The sequence below is a fragment of the Podarcis liolepis genome, assembly GCF_965112155.1.
Source record: "Podarcis liolepis genome assembly, chromosome: 2".
Lineage (NCBI taxonomy): Eukaryota > Metazoa > Chordata > Lepidosauria > Squamata > Lacertidae > Podarcis > Podarcis liolepis.
This window is the reverse complement of record NC_139555.1, coordinates 29,031,080-29,053,202: the sequence shown is the minus strand read 5'-3', so window position 1 is coordinate 29,053,202 and position 22,123 is coordinate 29,031,080. Positions and strand designations below refer to the sequence as shown.

The 22,123-nt window shown below is 44.2% G+C and overlaps 1 protein-coding gene across 22 annotated transcripts in view; it reads right to left on the bottom strand.

Moving 5' to 3' along the window:
• Positions 1 to 19,113, bottom strand: part of CEP131 (centrosomal protein 131) — a 29,624-nt gene extending 10,511 nt beyond the window's left edge. For 2 of the 22 annotated variants that reach the window (XM_083489862.1, XM_083489866.1), the window contains exons 1-17: positions 18,316 to 18,768; positions 15,467 to 15,666; positions 14,018 to 14,112; positions 12,746 to 12,863; positions 11,588 to 11,700; positions 10,619 to 10,732; positions 9,763 to 9,924; positions 9,194 to 9,311; positions 8,150 to 8,269; positions 7,819 to 7,987; positions 6,478 to 6,578; positions 6,067 to 6,249; positions 5,349 to 5,540; positions 4,881 to 5,018; positions 4,059 to 4,184; positions 3,620 to 3,736; positions 1,688 to 1,717 (exon numbers count right to left, since the gene is read on the bottom strand). In XM_083489862.1, coding sequence (XP_083345988.1) covers positions 1,688 to 1,717; positions 3,620 to 3,736; positions 4,059 to 4,184; positions 4,881 to 5,018; positions 5,349 to 5,540; positions 6,067 to 6,249; positions 6,478 to 6,578; positions 7,819 to 7,987; positions 8,150 to 8,269; positions 9,194 to 9,311; positions 9,763 to 9,924; positions 10,619 to 10,732; positions 11,588 to 11,700; positions 12,746 to 12,863; positions 14,018 to 14,112; positions 15,467 to 15,646 — 2,076 coding nt within the window. In that variant the 5' untranslated portion in view covers positions 15,647 to 15,666; positions 18,316 to 18,768. Of the gene's footprint in view, positions 1 to 1,687; positions 1,718 to 3,619; positions 3,737 to 4,058; positions 4,185 to 4,880; positions 5,019 to 5,348; positions 5,541 to 6,066; positions 6,250 to 6,477; positions 6,579 to 7,818; positions 7,988 to 8,149; positions 8,270 to 9,193; positions 9,312 to 9,762; positions 9,925 to 10,618; positions 10,733 to 11,587; positions 11,701 to 12,745; positions 12,864 to 14,017; positions 14,113 to 15,466; positions 15,667 to 18,315; positions 18,769 to 18,815 lie in introns of those variants that run through there. The other 20 variants (XM_083489863.1, XM_083489867.1, XM_083489865.1 and 17 more) reach the window with 18 other exon arrangements.
• Positions 19,114 to 22,123: the final 3,010 nt, after the last annotated feature.

The following is a 22,123-nucleotide window of genomic DNA, read 5'->3' as shown; positions in this document are numbered from 1 at the left end:
AGGGTCCACACTTCCTTCTACATCCCCTGCCCCACGAAAAGCAATTCAAGGTTTCCTCTCCCCCACCTTCTAGCTCTCCACTACATTGGCCTTTGGCAACAGAATCAGGAAACCTAAACACCTCAGTCATAAAATGGAGGAGGGAGGGTACACAGGAACATGAAAGAAGTGCCTTAAACTGAGTCGGATAATTGCTCCATCTAGTTAAGTATTACCGACAGCGTTTATTCTGAATGCAGTAGAGTAATCCTAACTCTGCCCAGGATTGTTCAGAGTGGCAGAAGTACTGCCGCACCTGAAGCTCTGCTGGTTCCTGCTGACCAGTGCAGAATATGGAGGTGGGGGTATCTTCTTATTTTTCTGCACTAGCTATAGGTCGGCACAACAGCCCATTGGCCCCTTTCTACCAAATGGCCCAGCTTAGAAAGTTGCGGGTCCCTGGCCAGCTCTGTTCTCCTCCTGAAATGTTCCTTTTCAGAGTCTTGCACCAGCTATTGCCAGCAGGAACATTGGTAGAAGTAGCTCCAAAACAGCCCATGCCTTTGGCAGGGGCAGGAAAGGTTCCTATGGCAGTGGAGCTCTTCTACCCTGCCAGCAGAGCCTAGCAAAGGGACATCTCCACTGAATGCATCCCCTCTAAGTGCAGATCAAGGCTAGGATTGCAGCCTATTTCTATTTTCCCCTTGTCAGTATTCCACTTTGCAATCTCGTTAGCATACTAGAATTAATCATCGGTGCTCATTGGCTTCTTAGACCCAGAGAAATGATGGCATTGGTTGACGGACAATACCACTGCCTTTTCTTGAGAGACGTTTTGCTTATGATGGTGCATGCAAATGTTTATTTTGTCCTATTGCTGTCTCTGTTCAAACACTTTTTGCAAATCATGGGTGGGATTCAACAGAGCAGACCTACTGAAATTAATAGACTTAACTTAGTCAAGTTCATTCATTTCAGTGGATCTACTCTGAGCAGGCCTAGTGTTAAATTCCACCCTTTCAAACAAAATGGAACTTGTAAAATTTATTTGCATAGAAGTAGAAGTGGGGCATGTATACACATCTTGAACATCAATCCCTCTTTCAAACCACCTTCAATGCTCTGAAAAAAACACCACCCCCTGTCATCTGTCTTCAGTTTTGTCCAAGTCTAGCCACTGAATTTTATGAATGATATTTGAACGGGGGTCTTTCCATTTATGAGTAGGCAGTGAGGAATGCAAAAGTGACTGAGGAATTTGGATTGGTTTTGCTTCACAGGCAACTCCACCAAAAGGCTATTCAGGAAGGCACTGAGGATAAGAGTTAAAGAGCAGTTCCACTTTTGGCTGGCATCTGACATGACCATGGAAACAGACACCTAGAGCGTGCCACTATCAAGGAAGAGCTCTTTGTCCCAAGCTGCAACAAGTGCCCTAGCTATACCCCCAAAGAAGGGACCTAACACAGGAGGTGGGGAACCTGTGGCCCTCCAGATGTTGCTGGATTACAGCTCTCATAACCATTGACCCCTCTTGCTGGGTGTGACTGATGGGAGCTGAGAGTCCAACAACATCGGGGTGGGGAGGAGGCGTCACAGGCTCTCCACCCCTGGATCTAGAGAATTCACGAATAGTTGCACCAACAGGCTCAAGACAGGTGAGAGAGACAAAAGCTGAAGCCAAAGAGCACGCACAGAAAAGGTTTACCTCACAGAGGGGGCCCAGAGTGCGCCAAACCTAGAGAGAAAGAGGAAGAAGTGAGAGATAGAGGGAAATGGAAAGGAGAGTGAAATAAGAGTGTCTTAGGAAACAGGTGCAAAGAGGCAACTGGCAAATGCTAAGATCTGGAGCAGCTGGGCTCCTGCTCAAAGTGTTTGCCAAGGCGAGGCTCATCCAAGCGCCGAGAAAGCTTCCGACTTTTGCACAGAAGGGTGTGCCAAGAAGCAGAAGCAGCAAAACCAAGCAAAGGAGACTCCTTGGTTTGGGCAGCTTTGCCAATGCAAATCCTTAGCTGTCTACAGTTTCCCCTTTAATGATAACAAAGACAGTCACAACTATCTTGTATTGTTAATGATCCTATAGAACAAGGGTGCTTAGTTAAGTGCTACAAGCTATTAAGACATGAGAGAAGAGCCTGGGTCAGTTCGGCTTATTAATTCCAAAGCTCTGGGTGGCAGGAGCTTCATTTGCCCTTTCCCAGAAATGTTATAGCTATAATCAAAAGGAAGCCAGCAGGGCAAGTCTTTCTTTTTAAGAAGGGCCAACTGCAAGATCGGGCTGAATGGCTTCAGCCAATGAAGCATATTCCAAATGGGATGAACAGCAAATAAAAGGGGAATGATTTCGCAGGAACCTAGGACAATCCTTCTGGCTTAGTAATGGTAACATATCCCATGCTTAGCTACAAATGCCCTTGCAAGCAGCCATGCTGTTGTGAACTTGCTATATCCAGCATAAAAGACATACAGTCTTAACTTGAGTTAGTCTTAGGCACTGCACTCTATAAACTACTATATTTACTCGAGTCTAATGCGCCACTGAATTTAATGCACACCTCAATTTTCAGAACCTTGAAACCAAAAAAACTGTTTGCTGGTGAACGTCAATGTGCCACCAAATCTAACGAACACCTTAATATTTGCAACGTAATTTGGCCAAAAAAGGTGAGCATTAGATTCGAGTACATACGGTTATTCCTACCCAGTTTCAGTCAGAGTTAAGAAACTGTTCGGAAAAATAAGGATGAATTGTCATTGGGCCCTGGCAGGGGACTGCTATAAGCATTACCTCTAGGCACAGCAAGAACCAGAAATACAGACTTTGTCATTGCTCCTGCCACCCTAGGATGTCTAGCTCAACCAAAAAATTCGAGAGAGACAAGCACTATTTACAGTCACAACCAATTCTCTCTTTTTGTTACGAATGCCCCTCATTTCAACTTAAAACAGATCTCGTTGCACAGGATGAGGTATAAGAAACCCCTCCCCATTTGCAAAGAAGGAGCAGGATGACTCCAAATGCATCGTGTCACATAAATACCTCCGATTCAGCAGCTAGAGCATCACCTCAGCCGTATCAAAGCAACCAAGCATAGAACAAAGAAAAAGGCTTTTAGAAGACATCTGAAGGCAGACCTGTTTCGGGAAGCTTTTAATGTTTGATGTATTATAGTATTTTAATATTCTTTTGGAAGCCACCCAGAGTGGCTGGGGAAGCCCAGCCAGATGGGCGGAGTATAAATTATTATTATTATTATTATTATTATTATTATTATTATTATTATTATTATAAATATTCAGGTAGGCTTAGTTGAGAATCTCCTCACCAGGTACAAGAAGAGGCCTTTTCCACCATATTGTGTACAAAAAAGGGAGGGGAACTCATAAACTGGATATTTTTGTGTGTGGAAAACGAAACTTCTACACTTCAGACAGACTTAATGCTCCCCTCCACCCCTCAAGCATTCTGTATCTCTCGTCTTTCTCTCGGCTAGTCAGGAAAGAGGTCTTCAGAAGGTCCCAACACTGCTTACGGCTTTTAACCTGGTTCCTGTCTACGAACCAAAGGAGAACTATTCAGATACTTTATCTAGCTGGTGTGCAGCTCTGTCACCCAAGGAACTAAAAGCTACTTCCTCACCAGCTCATGCTGCTCCTGCATCTGGGCAATTTTCTTCGTGTATTTCTGATCCACTTGTTTCAGTTCAGTCACCACCGCTTCACATTTCTCGCTCAGAGTCTTCTTATCCTCAATCAGCTGTAGGGGATGGGTGCAAAGGAGGATAAAGTCACAGCACCTCCCCAAAATTACATCTACTATGGTGGCAGGCAATTGGGAGAGCAAGCACTTTAAGGCTGCCACCTTACCCAGGTGTCAAAGCGGATGCTGAGCTCCCCCTTCACCAGCCTAGTCAAGGATTACACGTTGAATTAGTATGTTTAGGTGAAGCTGGGAGAGGTAAAAGCATATGCCAGCAGTGCAAAGGAGTCTAGGAAAGGGGTTGTAAGCAGGGTGGACACAATAATAATATTGTCACCTTCCCATCTTCAAAAAGGAGGGGGGGAAGGAGGTCAATGACCTGGTCAATGAAGGCGAGGTGCCGTTGGATAGCTGCTTCATACTGCTCCCTTTGTAGTGCCAGCTGGCGGCTCAGCTCTTTCTCTGTCCCTTTGACATGACGTACAGTCAGCTCCCGTTGCTGTGCCTGCAGGAAACAATAACCCGGGCATTTTCAGAATAAGCTGGGCTATGCAGCCAAATTTTAAACCCCACAAAAAAACAGAGAAGGAAAAGAAAACGCATGTCATGTGTATGCTTACTCTCAGACAAGAGGATCTTCCCATCCAAAGGAATGTAGGAAGATGCCTTATCCCAAGTCACACCACTGGTCCATCTATCTCAGTGTCTACCCCAGGAGCGAGGAGACTTTGGCTCCCGGATGTTACTGAGATACAACTCCTATAATCCCTGGCAATTAGCCATACTTGCTGGGACTAATGGGAGCTGTAATTCAGCAACAACTGGAGGGTCAAAGGTTCCCCATCCTTGGCCTACACTGACTTATGGGGGCTTTCCAGGGGTTTCAGGCAGGGGTTTCTCCCAGTCCTACCTTGGAAATGCCAATGACTGAATCCGAGACCTTCTGCATACAAAGCAGGTGTTCTGCCACGGAGCTAATTCCCTTCTCCCTTACTGATGGCTTTGTCTGGCTTCACAAACCAGACTGCAGAAGCCTAGGCTGTCAGGTAGGGTAGGCCTCTGCAACTTTGGCTGCTCAGGCTTTAAATTCATGTATCTTCCACACAACATAGCTGAATCCTGGGCTCTGCTGTGCTTTGTGACACAGCCCCCTTTCCTAGCACATGCAAACCTGCCAAGGGATTAGGCTCTAGTTACCCACCAGTGCTGTCTGTAGCAATGTGATGGCTCTCTTCTTCTCTTCTACCTCCAGCTTCAGCCGCATGATGGAGCTGGTAACCTCTGTGGCAACTGCTGATGCCTGCTCCAGGTGAGCTAGCTCTTCTTCTGACAAGAGCCCCTGACAGGTGGTAGAAATGCAGGTCTTGGTGTTACTACTAAGAGTTTCTCTTTTAATAGAACATCTAAAGTTACTCAGCTCACGTTTTGCTGATTACAAACCAACCTATTAATTTCCTGAGGCAGACCTAGTTATCTGCCTCAAGGAAGATGAGACTAGCCATTTATGCTGGAGGCCAATACAGCAGCAAAATCCCAACGTGAATTTTATGAGCTTGCAAACTCAATCCTCTTTTTTGTTGCATTAGGTGAAGACAATTACCCACTTAATTCACTGAAAACAGACGATTCCCATCTTTGCTGAAAGTCAACTTCATGCTCGGGGGCTCACCTCTCGCTGGGAAGCAGAGGCAGCAGACCTAGGTCGCTCCTGCTCGGATTTCTCCATCTCATCCAAGAAACTAATGATGCTCTGAAGTTTGGCTTCCGAGAGCAGTGTGCCTTCCTCAGGGACTCCTGGAGAATAGTTCAGTTTCCCAAACTTCTCCAGGTTGTCAGCAGTGAGAGAATTTGAGTCAGCCTCCTGTATTTAGGGAGAAAAGGGCAGCTATCTATGCTAGACTTAGACAGGAATGGCAGAACAGATATACTTCAACCATGAGTTGTGGATAAGAATAGAATCAGAGAATCATAGAAATGTAAAATTCTTGTGTACATGCACTTATTGATGGACCACGTTTTCCAGGAAAGTCATCTTCTAGTCTACTTTAACTAAAAACCAGATGCTAGTGTGAGTTAAATGAAAGGACTTTCTGACTCAAGAGGGGGTGATTTCCTCAACTCTCTTTAGGATAACCAAACATGCAAATAATACTATCAAAGGTATCTGGAGTTGGTGGAAATAGTTGTGGGTAACAATAGATCAGCAGCAAATTATTGTGCACAACATGAGACAGTAGCAATGGGATGCCCTTTACTTCCTGGCCCATGGAAAACAAAAAACCAGAACCTCAAATGAGGTTGTTGATTCAGGGTAACAGCTTCAGAATAAATCATGAAAAAGGAACAACAGACAAAGACAGATAGATTTCTTCATCTATTCCACTTACCCCATCTACCCAAGCATATTTATCTTCTTTGCAGGCCTTGGGTTGTGGTGGCAACTCTGGCTCCTCCTCCAACAACTTTAAGGTATCCAGTAGCTCATTAAGGGTGACTTTGGACTGTGCTCTGCTGGCTGCAGTAATAATAGTCTCCAAGTCTTCACTGCCCATCTTTCCAGAGCTGACATCCTTAAAAACAGAGAAAATCCATGCATGGTGAGATTGCAAGAAAGGTGAATTCCTGGTGCTTCATTTGAATGGAGTTAGTAGATCCATCTCCTCACAGTACAGTGCGCAAGCTGAACAGAATATTTCATAGAAAAGCACTTGAAAACTGTGCAAACTGCAAAGTCACCGGAGTAAAAAAAGAAAACAGCAACTAAGCTTTTGGGAGCATGAGAAAATAGAAAGGGGCACCTGTGGCTGATCTTCAGGTAGTTTGTTTTGTCCTGGGACAGACAGACAAGCCCCAGCAGAATGTTCTTCTGTATCTGCAGCTGCCAAGTGGAAGTTGGCATCTGTAAATAACAACAAAAAGGATTTGCTATGGTAGGAATCCAGTGCCCAGAAACATAATCAGGTGTGCTGGGTTTGTGTGAGAGTTTTCTTTTTGCCTTTTTAACAGATGAACAAAGGACCATATCTTGAGCAATGAAGATTTAGGCTGAAAAAAACTCTTCTATTACATGCATGAAGGCATGGTGAACGGAGGCTGTTTTTCAGTCCAAGGTGGAGCTCTCGTGGGGAACTTTTGGCTATTTGACGATGGTAGATGTCAACAAGGCAAAAGTGGGCAGAGCAAGTGCTATGTCTTTTACCTTTCTACAGTAGGCTATGTTCCAGTGACACAAACCTCAGAAATTTCTAAACGCATATACAGACCATCTCTCCAGTCTCCATCACAGAAGCAGGAGGCATTATTGCAAGTCCAAGGACACATTCAAACAAGCCAAAAGCACTTGAGGAGGGTGCAGAGCAGAGCTGATGAGTGGCATGGTCTGGATAGGGGCATGGCCTGGGGAAGAGTCCCGAGGGCCAAACCGACCTGGAGAACCACATTTGGCACCAGGTCCGAAACTCCCCACCCTTGGTGTGCAGCTTGTCTGATGAAGGTTTCTAGTTACACTACAATGGGAGGAAGTGGGTGAGCATCGCAATGGACTCTTCTTTGACTTGGTCAGACCAAGCACCAATTGCATTTGGATGAGCTTCAAAGTGAAGCTGTGTGTTACTGGAATGAAATGCAACTGTAACACACACATTTTGCAGACACAGCAACGTACAATTTAACAATAGTATTTCCATTCCGCCCTTCCCTTTTGATTTCCTCAGGACTTCCCAGCAACCACAGAGCTGCAGCAACCAGTTGCACACATCTTCTCCTGAACACTTCTTGCTTGAGCATCTAGACTTCTCTGAACTTTATCCTTCAACATCTCTGGCATGGTACTTTGTGCTTGGTTCTCCCTAATGCAATCTGTGGTCTCAATGATCATATACTGTTTTGCAACTTATCTGGTAAAATGATAGGACAGTTGTAGGCCTACCAGATCCAGTATAACTGCACAGACATTGCACTGAAGCTGTGAAGAACCTGGGACTTCAACCCCTATCAGCCAAGCATGGACAGTGGACAGGTATGTTGGGAATTGTAGTTGAACAATATCTGGAGGGTCAAAGGTTTCCTACTTCCTGGACTAGAGGAATGTTCAGGAGACATCTTTACCTACAGTTTCACAATCTACCAGTGCTTTTCACCTGCATTGTTGGCTTTGATGATGCTGTTGGCAGGGCTAGCGTTCTTCACAGAGCCAGCCTTCTCAGGTTTTCTTCTTCTGGTTTTCTTGCTCTCTTTCATTGCTGCCAGCTCCTCCTCAACCAAGCGTTGCGTATCCAAGACTTTCTGGGCTCTTTTTTGCTGCAGCTCCTAGCAGGAAAAAAAATGGTGTTAAGTGTTCTGTTATGGTCCACTTGCTCCTCTATTTGCAGCACTGGCAAATAAATACGTTCCAAGCTCTGAACAAACCGAAGCAATGAACTGATCCTCCCTTAATGTCCACGGCAGGCAATGCTGGTATCAAGCCCCTACCTGAATGGCTGCTCGTCTGGCAAGACGTGCCTTCTCCTCTCGAATCTTTTTCCTCTCCTCGTCTCGCCTCCGCTGCAAATCCAACATGTTGCCCTCCTCTGTGAGTTGCTGCTGCCTTTCCTTAAAAGGAGTTGAGGCAGAAAGGATTTTCAGGTGTTATTACCAGTTTCCTATTCTGGTACAAATGACAGCTGGGTTCCCCCGCTCCCCGCAAGAGACACTAACATGTGAGATGTTTTTATTAAGGTATCAAGAAGCTCAAGAAATAAAAAGAAATTCAGACATTCCTGTACATTTCAGATGCGGGACAATTAACTGATTTAGGGCTCTGCTACTACCGGACAGGATGAGAAGGCCTTGCTAATAGCTTTTTGCACAGCTGTAGCCACACTGCTGTGGAAAAGAAGTAGTTTCAGTTTTTGATAGAAAAGAGAAACAACAAGGACTGGTGTAGAGTTTGGATTGTTTCAGAGCAGCAGTATCAAATTTGAGTTAAAGAAAGCTGTTCTGTAAATGCACTAATGAATAAATCTCTCTCAAAAAACCCAGTTTTTTCTGTTTTCTTTTTAAGCTACCAGTCTAGGAAGAAGAGAAGAGGCAAGCTGGATCAGACCAAAGGCCCCTCTAGTCTAGCATCCTGTTCTAACAGTGCCAACAAATGCTATAAAGAAACATACTGCCTCTGACAGTGGAAGTAGAACAAAGCCATTATAGCTAGTCAGTGGGGGTCGGAGATCTGGAGAAGTATATGGACAGCATCTGATGAGATTTCAGAAAAGGAATGAACAGAACTTCCTGAAAGTGGGAGAAGGTAGGTTTCAGTGTCCTTCATAATCCCCACTCACTTTTTTCAGGTCTTTGCCAAACTATGCTCTTTGAAAAAATGGCTCATAGAACTGAAAAAAATGGCCAAATGAATGGATATCAGTAATATGGATATCACCATATGACCCCAAATGAACAAAACTATTTGGGGAACCGTTTTCCTTAATTCTCAGCAAACACGAAAGTCCGCTTTATACAATGCATGTATGCCATACATACCTCTCTTTTGGAAGCTAGTAAGTCCCTGAGCTGGGCTGCGCCTTCCTTGTGCCTCTGAGAGTGTCGTCTGTACCAGCGCTGTATCATCACAGCAGCCAAGTTGACCTGGTTAATGAATCTGAATGGGTAGAAAGAAGTTAACAAAAAGTGAGATGGTTTTCCAACCACAAATGGAAACCCTGCCATGAAGCAGGCAGAGACACACACAGAGAGAGATGCCATGCTGAAAGAGTGGCTCTTGCCTATATAGCTCCTGTTTAGAAAGAGCCCCCTCGCCTTTTTTCTTCTTCTTAGAAAACAATATAAAGTCCAACGCTCGGTTTAGAGGGACATATTTTAGACGAACGTGAAAGGAAATCAGGCCCCAGAACTATTTTATTAGAGCTGATAAAATGTGAAAGGACTGACCTATCAGCTGGAAATCATCAAACGCACCTGTTAAAGCTGCTAAGCAGCAACATATTATGTACCCTTCTCTGAACTACCATGAGGCTTCCTCTCATCCTTCTGCATAACTTCCCAACATCTCCTCTGGTTATCTCTTTTGTTGCCAGTGAATTCACGCTTACCGCTCAGCCTCCTCCTCCGATACTTCCTGCCTCCTGAGGGGGTTACTGCTACTGCTGTTATTATTGTTCCGAGCCAGGATATTGCTGCTGGAAAAGTTTTTCTGGGACTTCATGTAGCTGCTACTCTCGGTGTCTTCATTGGAAGTGGCTTTGATAATGTTACTAAGAAAACAAGACAAGAACACTTCAGTCAGAAGCATCCTCTGTATTGCTCAACGGGTTGTTAGCATGCCATACTACCCAGTGATGGACACGTGTCTATTTCCCAGAGTGTATTGATACTGTGTTTTTCTCAAGGATACTGTCCTTGGTTGACTGCCTTGGGAAAGAAAATGCTCCTCACCCACTAACATAATACATTATTCACCCCCTTTAATGACATTTTGCAAGTGTCAAGTAAGTCCTGCTAAATCACTCCTGCATTTTCATCTACGACGGCACTTGAATTGGTCAAGGGATGAGCACCAAACATGCAGTTGGGAGGGGAGAGGTTTTAAAGGAAGAAAAACCCTAGCATTTGGCGTACAATGAGGGAAGCTCCTTTTGCTCGTATACAGCCCAGTTGTGCAGATCATGAGTCTCTGGACTAACATGAATATGAGGGCTCTTAGAAACAACTGCAGTCTATTTTTTCCTAGCAAGGAAGCTTAAAAATAAAAGATTCAGGAGCAAGTATGCTTTCATTCCCACAGCTGTGCCTGTGTATCTATCTATGCCTCTCTTGTTGAAAACCACTACTCCCCCAATGGCTTGCCCATACTTGAAGTGTTGGGCAGGCTGCCACAGTTAGGCCTTCCCTGGCCCCTTCCAACCAACCTATGGTGCCCACTGGAAGGATGGCTGTGAAAGAACTTACTTGAGGGAGGTTGTGGCCTGGTTGGAGCTCTTGGGCGCAGCTGCCTTGTCCGCAGTGGAGTAGTTATTATGCACCATGGTGGTTACACAGTTGCCCATTGCACCTTTGTTACTCCTCGTAGGAAAGAAGGGCAATATGTTAGCATATTGAAGGCTGTGGGCCAACATGTGCAGACTTCAATCATAAACCTTTAGGACAAGGGTGGCTAAACCACCACCCTCTAGATATTGTTAGATTCCAACTCCCATTAGAGTCAGCCAACGTGACCAATGGTCAGGGATGGTGTAAGCTGTTCTCCAACAACATCTCAGGGGCCACAGGAAAACCATTAACTGCTTAGACAGGGTTCAAAAGAAAATAGGGAAAAAATCATAATGGGGGAAAATATCTGAAACAGGCTTCCCAGGTCTTCACCTGGAAAAAAGTGTCAAGGCACCAGGCTGCGGTGCTGTCACTGTGCTTGTTGCCCTGTGACTTCACTGGTACTTCATAAATTGTCTCTCCTGTCCTCTTGGGAGCAAAATATTGCTTCCCACAACAGATGGAAGAGGAGACTGAATGAAGGAATCAGTGGAGTGGACATGCGGTGACTGCAACCTCTCAGTGAGTTTTCAAAGGGAAAGGCACTATTAGCAGGCAAAGACCTGGCAACCCTAATTTGGAATGTGAGAGCACTAAGTACAGGCTAAAGGAATGAGGCCACATGAAAGCACACTGAAGCGCAGTAGTGCTGTTCAACAACAATGAAAGCAAAAACGAAGTGGAAATAATTGTTTTGGCTCAACCCTATTTTAGATTACAACCTGTAGCTAAAAAGAGACTGCTGTTCCTTTTCACATGGTTGTCTCCAGACTCTACTCCATTAATACCCATGGACCAGAAATAATACAGCACCCATCTTCAGCAAAAAATAGTGATAGCACAAATCCCACCAGTCAAATTTCAGCTAGACCTGGTTGCCTTTCTTACCTGTTATTTGCAGTGAAGTTGGCTGCAAGTGGCACATAGATTTCTTTCTTCCTCATGCCTGCAGGGGCCTCTTGAGTGCTCGATGGGACAGGAAATGTTCTGGGCTGCTCATCCTGCACAACATAACCAGAAATACGCATGAAGGGAAATCACTGTCATTTTATGCGGCAAGTCCTCTCCTGATACTTTTGTTCTAACTCATGCAGAGAATCCATCTCAGTCCCACCGTGATTCTCACTGATACCAAAGCCTGCTGGGAGACAAACTCTGGTGGTGGTAAGTTTGTGCTGTGCTGAATATCCCAGGATGGGACTAATAAACTTCCAAACCGGGAGTGAGAGTCAGGGGCACTGATTCTGTGTACCCGGTGTTAAAAAGCTACACAAGAGCTTTCAACCCCTCAGCTAATGACTGCTAATCCAAATTCCATACCAGGAGCCAAAGTCATTAGCACAGATTACACAATACAAAAGTATGGTAGTAGTACCATAACCCCCTATTTATTTATTTGTTTGTTTGTTTGTTTGTTTGTCTTATTTATTGGCTGTGCCATAACCTGAATTCTCCAGTAACACTTCCTTTGAACACCTTTTTGCCCCTACTTCCTAGTTCCAAGTATAGCACTGTAGTGCTTGACAGAAGCTGCTGCTTGGATACAACAGAAGAGCATCCCTTTCCCCATATCTTACTCTTAATGCTGCACTAGCATTTTGTGTCAGTGGGGAGATAGCCTGTCCTCTTGTCATGACCAGGGATGGCTGTAGCCTTGTGGCAGGGGGCAGCCTTTCCACTGCTTGTTTTTTAAGGAGAAAGCTATATCCCTGTGCTGGAGAGCACAGCACTCCTCAACAGCTGCCTATGCAAGCATATTCTACGCTGTAGTCACCCCAGCAACAAGAACGACAGCTGAATGGGGGAAACACACTGACATTTGAAGGGTGGGAAAATGTCCCCCGCCGCTGATGCATTAGCTAAGCAAAAGGCTTAGATCCTTTGTGACAAAATGTTTAACTGGAAAGGCTCCAGATGCCTTTGCATCTGGAATGCTTTCTGGAGCTATCTGTGTTAGCATAAGAAGGCAAATGGAACAAATCTTAGGATTCCATTGATCTGAAGCTCCTCTGGCACTTGAACTTCCTGTTATGACCTTGCCCTTACCAGGATGTTCCATGTTGTTTTCTTTTCCGGGGAGACTTTACTCAGACTTGCTAGTTTCTTTCTTCCACCTGAGCTGCTTTCAAACAAAGTCAGGAAGTCTCCGTGCTGCTCCACACTGCTGAGAAGCAAAATCACATGATTACTCAGAAATCTTAGGAGTTTTGTCCATTTCCAGAAGCTGTCCACTCGGCCTGCTGAGCAAAAGGAGAACTTGTTCTCCCCCATAAATTACTACCAAGTGTCCAGGAGTAATTACAGATTGGTTTCAGTACCTTCAAGTAAATGAAATGTATAGAAAGGACAAAGAAAGAGGATTTGCAGAAGGGGGATCCAAATTCGAAAAAATTCTATTGGAAAGCAACAACAAAAAATGATATCCAAAATATCCAAAATCTTATTAGAATGGGAAACTAAAGATGGGCTAGTAAAGGCCACGATGATACACTGGGGGTCATATATCAGATATAATATTGAGTTTTCAGCATAGGAAAAATTATGGAATAGGGCAATAAATTTCTTGGCATGGAAGTGTTCAAGACAGAAGGGTCTCTGATGCATATGTGGTGGCACTGTAAATATGCAAAAAAATTCTGAGAGATGGTATCTGAGGAACTGAAAAAAATATTTAAGCTCATTTTTCCGAAGAAACCAGAAGACTTCTTGCTAGCAATAATAGGTGCAGAGATACTAAAGAAAGTAAAAAATGTATTTCTGTATGCAACAGCAGCTGCAAGATTAGTGTCTGTAAAATATTGGAAAGAAAAGATATCTCCCACGAAAGAACAATGGTTGCATAAATTAACTGAATTTGCAAGTATGGTGGCCAAAATAAGAAACTGGGATGAAAAGAAAACAAGAAACGAGTGAGATTGTCTCCGAGAATATTTGAAAAAAGATGGTATTAAGGTAAACTTTCAAGCAGGGATAAATTTATGAACTGCAGTAGAAAGGATAAGCGAACTGAAGTGAAAATAGGATGGAATAATCAAAGGACAAGAAGCAAACCAAAGAAAATGTAGGGTGTCAAGGAAGGTTAGATTGGGAAGTAGAAAAAAAAAAACTTTGATGAGATGCCATATGTATGCAAATATGCACTGGAAAACGCATCGATAAAAATTAACTTTAAAAAACACACACCCTACTCCTCATTCTGGGGTAAACCCTCAAGAAGAAAAACAAACCAACTTCCCCAAAGAGTTCTGAAAGACATGCATGAGTGAATTAGTTTCTGCAAAATATTGCATTTCAGTAAGAAATTTATTTAGGGCTCACCTAAAGGCACCGTTCACACGCTGGTTAACCTGAGTCGTGCTATTGGATCTTCGTAAATTGTTCATAGCTCTGGAGGTGCCAAGCCCTGCATCTTCCTGAGAGAAAAAGACACACATCAACAATGCTGAATACTTAGGGGTTGACTACCACTTGGATGGCTTTGAAACAAAAGCTTCCTCTTAGATAGAGTGCCCCATCTGGAGCCATCCCAAGATAAAGAAGGTAAGCCCTACAGGTGATACATTAGCAATGCCCCTGGAAGGCAGCTTGAAGGATGCATTCAGGGCTGCTGCCTTGTTACTGGATGTTCCAGTGTGTGTTTCTGGTTTTTTAATGTATATTCATATTAAAAATTAAACCAGTACTTATAAGAAAAAAGGACAAGCACATTTTTATATACCGTCAAAAATTCCATCTCATGTATGATTATTTTTTCCTATGACAATTGTAACAATATTCAGTCTCAAGAAGTAGATACAGTCTAATTGTAAAATTCATTTTATTTTGCAAAGTACAGGATGAATTGAGTCTTTAAAGTTACCTTGCCCATATGATATACAAGGGGTGGGGCTGGGGACTGATGGAAAACAACCAGTCCATGTAAAGTGCTTTTAAAAAAAATTGAACAGAATTTTCTGTGCATTTAATGGTCTTGTGTGATTGCTCTGTAAACATATCCCATATGCACAATTCTGTACGCAACAATCAGAGGTCTGTGAAATTACAATTTAGTAATGCAGCCTGGGGTTAAGTTGCGTAATTCATGAGACTCAGTGGAAGTTACCTTTAGTGATAACTGTAGGCCACTTTGTCATTTAGAACCAGGAACTGTTGTCATCTTAGACCCAATGATAATGCAAACTGATTAGATGGGCAGATGAATGTACTGATCCTTGATCTTTCCATACTCTCTAAAAGTTGCTAGCTTTCATAATCCAATCTTATTGAAAAAACAATTCCTCCAAATCCTCAATATTGTGACTGTTTCTGTCCAAATGCTTCCTTCTGTTTACTACAAAATCTGTGCTTTCTATGTTCAATTTATTTATTTTTTCTACCTTTTAAATGGCAAAATCTTACATGCATTTTGTATTGTTAAAGCAGTAATGTAGGTTTAGGTTTGATAAGAAAGTATTGCATATATTTCACTTTTTCCTTTAAAAAAGCAAAGCAGCCCCCCCCCCATGGCATCAGAATTTCGGAATTTTTTTACAGCTCTAGGGTGGTTTTTGTTAACTCTGGGCTAGAATCCCCTTGCGTTATACAAACACAACAATCTTACATGGGTTGCTCTTGTTGTGGACTCTACTAAACACAGAATAAAAGAATGCACAGCATAACCAGTTAAGCTCTGTGATTAAATGAAATATGTTTAGCAGGAACATACTTAGAAGACAGAATAAACTTCCAAGGAGAGCAAATCTATTACCCCCATCCCCCAGTACTCACTAGGATATTCCTCTTGGGCTTGTTTTCAGTAATGACGGAGATGGAGCGAGCAATGTGCTTGCCTGGAGAGGCACTGCTTGGGCGCTGAAGCACTTGCATGGGCAGCCCTGTAAGACTGAGATCCACACCATTGGCACTAACACCCTGGAAGGAAGAGCTGCTACCACGGGCACTCTTCATTGTGATATGGGAACGGAGGCCTGGAAGCAAAGAAAAACACAAAGGTGAAGATGTTATGTTGGCTAGAGGAATTGCTTTCCACATTTCCTATTTTGACCTAAAGCACGGACGAAGGAATAGGGAAAACTCTTGTGAGTATGTTCATAGAACATCTGTCACTGGTCACCTGCAATATCACAGGCCAGCAAATGTCTGTGATGATCCTGTAACCATTATACACAGACCTCTCAATCTCAACAAAGGCATTTACCTTGGCGGTGGCGGTGGGGAATTACTCATCACTTCCAAGCAACCTGATATGGAAGCCATGTGCTTCAAAACTGAAATTACCCAGTAACAGACACACTTGCTGAGTTGAACATCATCTGGATTGCATGCAACAATTTAGCATGACCCGGAAGCTGTACGCTGGCTCCCTTGGCCAATAAAGCGAGATGAGCGCCACAACCCCAGAGTCGGCCACGACTGGACCTAATGGTCAGGGGTCCCTTTACCGTTTTATGCATTCCCGATGCAAAAGCCATATCAGGCAATGCTGGTCCCTAAGTATCTAATGGCCAAACTAGAAGATACAGGGGAATCCATGCACAGTCTAGTGGATATGTTTTGTTTTAAAACCACTGAAAAGCAACATCAGATTAGCAGAACATCTCAATGTTTTCCCTCCCTGCCATTTTCTGCCATAGGATGAAACCATAGGATGAAAAATATAGGGTCCTTGTAACTTTTTCCCAGCAGGAAGAACAACAGCTTGGGGAGGGTAATTTTGACTGACATGGGGCGTGAGGGCGAAATGTTATCTAAGTACTCCCTCTGCTGAAATTTGCAGCTTCCTGCCTCTACTTTTCAGTAAACAAACACACAAAACAATACAAAACATTAATGTTAGAACATGGTGTGTGCGCGCGCCACAGACTGCCCAGTTCTGCCCTGACATTACATCCTCCCATGCTGAACTGCCATTCTTGTTTTACAATAATATCTCCTTAGCAGCTCAACCTCTCGTAAGCAGTGTGGTGCAAGTAAGAGAAAAGCCATTACTTCATCACTTTCCCCCCTCACCCTTCCCAGTTGACAACATGTGATAAATGAACAGTTCCTGGCAATGCCAGACACATAAGAGTATATGGGCTTTCAGAAAAGGATAAGGTACAAGTGACTATGAGGCCAAGCTTAAGGATATGCATATGCATTATTTCACACTGGCCAGATTTTATTCATAAGAGCATTTATATGCCTGAACTTTGGCCCAAAGTGAGTCCCAGCAAACTAGTGCATAGAGGGGTACATAATTCTACCAGTTATAGCTTCCCATCCTCCAGTGCTCTCCTAGTAAATTAATCTATTCTGATAAATGTTCTCATTTTATAACACACACACACACACACACACACACACACATCATATTAGGTTAGCCTTACTTGATTTGTCTCTTAACAAAGAAACTGCCCATCCACACACCTATTTCCCTACAAGTGCTTTCAATTGCAAATACGTTGGCCCAGGAAAGATAAACACAAACCTCTCTATGGAAACCATAGACACACACCCCATTGATATGGGTGAAGCCAGCAACTAGACAGCTCATAGCTATTTCATTAGAGAAACAGTGTTAAGATTCAAGGCAGCAAACATGACAGGATGAAACTGCTAAAGTGTGGTCAGCCTTTGCATAGGTTCAATATCATTCAAGGCGAATGAAAAGCTTCATACAATCTGTATAGTTACACAGTTTCATTGTTTACTTTTTGCTTTCATTTTCCGGTGTCTTGAAAGTTCAATACTCCTGTCATCTGTACGACAAATTTGGCACTAAAGCACCTGAATGAGGCAATTTCAACGATGCTCCTCATAGTGGTCAACCGGATTTTAGGTATCACCCTATTTACCCAATAACAAAGAACTTATAGTGTTCCAGTGATGCATTATTTTAACCTGGAAGCATTTCTTATGCTTACTAGAGTAAACATAGCAAATGCAGCAAAGAAAGGATTTAGAAGGGGTTGGGGCTTGAAACCTGGGCACCTAAAATGTAATTTTCCCCAAGCCTGATGCTATTTACATTAGATATACCTGAACTACTGTATTTGCATAAGGCTGGTGCCTCTTCAAGAAGGCTGCTGTTTCCTAACAACACGAGCGAGCCTATATGAATCATGCACCCTGGAGTACACAAACATCTTGCGGCAGGATGCATAGTGCTTAACACCAGATCTCACGCTGAAAAATCCAAAGGAGAGAAAACTTCAGAGCAGCAGACTAGTCCCTAAAAGGGATGCTGGAGAGACAGGATCGGGAGCAACATTCACCTTTCTGGTGCCTTCCCAAAATACTAGAAACGGGTGGGGAAGAGTTGCATCTTTCTCCAGAGAGGAAGGGAAAGGCATCCAAAACAAGTTCTAGCTCCTCCTCCTTGTCACAGTGCTTGTTTAACAGTTGCAAAGAAGCACCATCCCAAGATGCAAGCTTACAGGGCCAGGGGCTCTGCAAAAGCCTGGGGTTTTAAGCCAGCTCAAGCAGGACTCTGCAAAACAATGCAAACATGCAGCAGCCTGCAGGGTGGCAGGGTTGGGGGAGGGGGGTAGAGAGAGGATGGCCACTGTCTGGCCCCCCCTCTATATCATATATGGCGCGCGCGCACACACACACGCACACACACACAGACTTACCTCACGCAGGTACCCAAAAGACGAACCTTCTCCTTCTCGCTAGTGGTTCAGGTGATGATGGCGAGAGCCGCCCCCCCCCGGCCCCGCTTCCACACAGGCTCAGTTGGGCTGAGAGGAAGGCCTAGCCTTAAACCGAGGGGGGTTTTCTATCTACACCCCTCCCCCCCAAAAAATGGCCCCCGGAGGCGGCTGCTCCCCCCCCCACTTTCCGCCCCACTTTTATGATGTAGGGGCCTAGTCCTGCGCTGGGGTCATTCTCAGACGCAATGCCCGCTCATCCCCCGGGCCGCCCGCCTAGAGCATTATGGGAAATTCCCGCCCCCTGATGCTGAGGCTGCGACTCCAGTCCACGGCCCGGCAAAGAGAGCGAGGGAGACCAGCGGAAGACGTAGCGGCAGCCGCCGCCGCCGTGAGAGGCACACGCGAACTAGTGCGAAGGGGAGGCCCGCCTCCGCTTTGCCACGGCATTGGCCAGAGTTTGGAGAGGCCCGGCTCCTTACCGGCTGGCCGACTTGTCCTTCTGCCGGCGCCGGGGCTAGGTTGAGGGCGCAAGAAAGGCGGCGGGCGGGAGACCCGCGAGGAGAGAGAGAGACGTTTGCGGGCTATGGGGGGGAGAAGCATGTAGAGGAGGAGGAGGGGCTTGCACCACAAAGGCGACGACCCCCGACTTAGTCCTGCAACCAGATCAGGCACTTCCTCCTTGCTGGGTCTGTTGGGTATTTCCCCCCTTCCCTCTTTCCAACGGGGGTCTCCCTCTGAACCCCGGTTGCAACTTCCAGGGTTCCCCCCGTTGCCGCCTCTTGCCTGATCTAATTCTCCCCTGGCCTCCTTGCTGGCCCAAGTAGGACCAATTCAGCCAGCTAGCCCTGGGGATTATCTAATGCTTATTTCCCCTAAATTGATTTCTGAATTTTGAATTTTATTGTTACTCATGTTTTTATACTGTATTTTATGCTGCTTTTACAATTAAATGTTTTAAATTTGTTGTTAGCCGCCCTGGGCCCGGTTTTTGAACCGGGAAGGGTGGGGTATAAATAAAAAAATATCGTTATTATTATTGCGAGATCCAAGCCCCAGGCACCCTCCTTTTTCTTGCCTTAAAGCAACTGCTGCTCCTGAAGCCACCACCATGCACGTTGCTAGTCAGCATCGTAGAAGCGATAATACTTTTAACCAGCGCTGGGAAGAGGAAGCCCGTTCCCACAACCAACAGCAGTATTTTTATTTATTTTTTCAGTACAGGCTGCTCATGCATATGGGGTTTGGGACCAAAACACCAGCAATCGCTGGCTTGCAATGCGATCCGCATCCCTCCCCTCCCAGGGACCGTGTGGTTCGGGGCTAGGTCACCATAACCACATGGCTGAATCCATTTGAACGAATGAACGCATTCATGCGAACGAATTATGAAACTTAATTAAGTTGATCGTATCCATCCTTTTTTTTTTTTTGTCTCTGTAGCTGTTTTATATTTCATGGTGGACTGTTCTGGAAACGTATGGAGCTGGTCAAATAATTACCCAATCTCTTTTTCAAAGCTGATGGCAATGCATGCCCATTTAAGGCGGCATCATATGCTCAGCCAGCTTCTTGGTCCCCAAGTAATCTCAAAGCAATTGCAGCCATGCCTAAGAGACAAGAAGGATGTTTTTGGTAGCCTTGTTAGGCACGTGTAAGCCTGACTTCTAACTGCCAGTCAGGAATCAGCTGAAGCTAGGACCAGAATATCCACAAATGCTATGCTAATGCTCATAACGTGAAGTATTAAATGAGAAAGGATATTCAATGGCAGTATTGTGGGTGGATAAAAAGGTACACCAGCGCAGCAAAGGAGACCATGATCGGATGCATGAACAGACATAATTTAACTGCTCTGAGTCATCCCTGAAATTAGCATCACTTCAGCTTAGTTCTCACTGTGGCGGCAACCCTTGGCTGGGGCTGCACCACTACAAGCTAGGGCTCACTTGACTGAATGCTTTTCCGTTAAAACAAACCCACCCTGCATTTAGAAAAGTAGCAAGTTGGGGAGTGGGAGGTAGGGAAATCTTAGTTACAGTTCTTTAGAATATCAATTCTAGGCATCTGTTTTACAAAATGTAAAATTTACGCATCTTGCCCCTGGCAAGCCTTTGGATTGGAATCGGGTGCTGGGATCTCTCTGGATTCAATTATGTTTCTCACGTTCAGATCAAAACTATACAACAGAATGCTTACATTGTTTAAATAAACTTCCACTACCGGGTATACTTCCAGTACCCCTGCTGCAACATCTACCAGTGCCTGTTCTAACAGTTATTTACACTTATTCCAGAGCCAAACATTACATAATAATCTACATGCTTTTTATGCAAGGTGCATTTTGATGTGTGGAACAGCAAAAGAGTTTTTGTACTGTCATTTTTGCCTGCCAACAGGCACAGCTTATGCTTTATTCTTAACCCTGTTGGGTTAAAACAGCAGCAATCCTGTAAGAGTTCTCAAAATAACAGGGGAAATAAGAGAGACGGGGAATACTTAATCCACCCCATTTTGGGACAGGGCAGAACACTTTTCATACACACTCAACACTCAGAACAGTGCTGATCATAAATCTAGTGTGTGCTTTCAGCTGCAATCTGCATTCCATTGCTTGTGTTACCATGTTTTATAAAATTTCAACCCAATCCTATGCAAGGTTAATTTTGCTTAAGCCTATTGGTTTCAGTGGATTTAGGAACACCAAACAGCATAAGTGTGGTTCTTCTCAGATACAATGCACCGTTTATTACCTCCCTCTCCAGTGAGCATCCCTCTGCGCACCAAGTGAAGGAACAGCTGCGACAAATAAGGATAGTTAGAGCATTAAGAGCAAAAGAGGGAAAACAGGAGATAAGCATCAAAGCAGGATTATATTACACAGCTAGTGGGGACATTGAAAAAAGACTGGATGCATTGGAGTCAATGCTAGATCAAGTTGTGTGGAGGGAATATTAAAGCTGCCATCTGATACACATTTATTTGGGGGAAAGCCCACGCAAATGCAATGGGATTTACTTCTGAGTAAACATGGATAGGATCAGATTGCAGCTTGCCTGTTTCTGGCTTGGCTCAAGGCAGGGTGACCAATAGATTTGAGGGTCCTGATTAAACCAAGAAATAATATGGATCAGTTACACTTTGGTTGCCCAGCAAAATGAACAAATACAGCATAGCACAATTAATAACAGGCCATCACCTTGAGTGCCAGACAGATTCCACTCAAGCAGTTCAACCTTAGGCTTGATGAGAAGAGGGTGTACTTTCTTGGGTCAGGGGGAGATTGGAGTTGTGGGGGCCTTTAGCTTTGGAGGGACTCTGAAACACGCTCTGAAATATCTTTTGGACTTTAGTTCTGACTATGGAGAATGGGCTGACCTGTCGAGAAGGAATAAAGACATTGTTAGGTTGGAGTTTCCCCGAGATCTACTCTTCAGTGCCAAAGGAAGGAAATTAAGAACAAGATCAGCAGAAGATAAAGTAAAGTGCATGTATAAATATGAAGAAGATCTGCAGAAGGGACATGGAAAAGAGATAAGAGCCTCGGACAGAAGGTCACCAGGTTGATGGACCATATGGAATTGATAGAAAGGACTGACAGAACCCGAGACCAGGGAGAAGAGACGGTGGAAGAAGATTGGAAAAAAGTTTTTAAAAAATTTATTTAGAGAAATGTTGCAAAATTAATGAGTGTTAGAAAAATGTTGGAATGAAATTATATGGCTTTAGTAGAAATGTTATAAGGAGTTAAGTATAAATAAGTTTTAGGGTTTTAATGGTAAGATAAGGT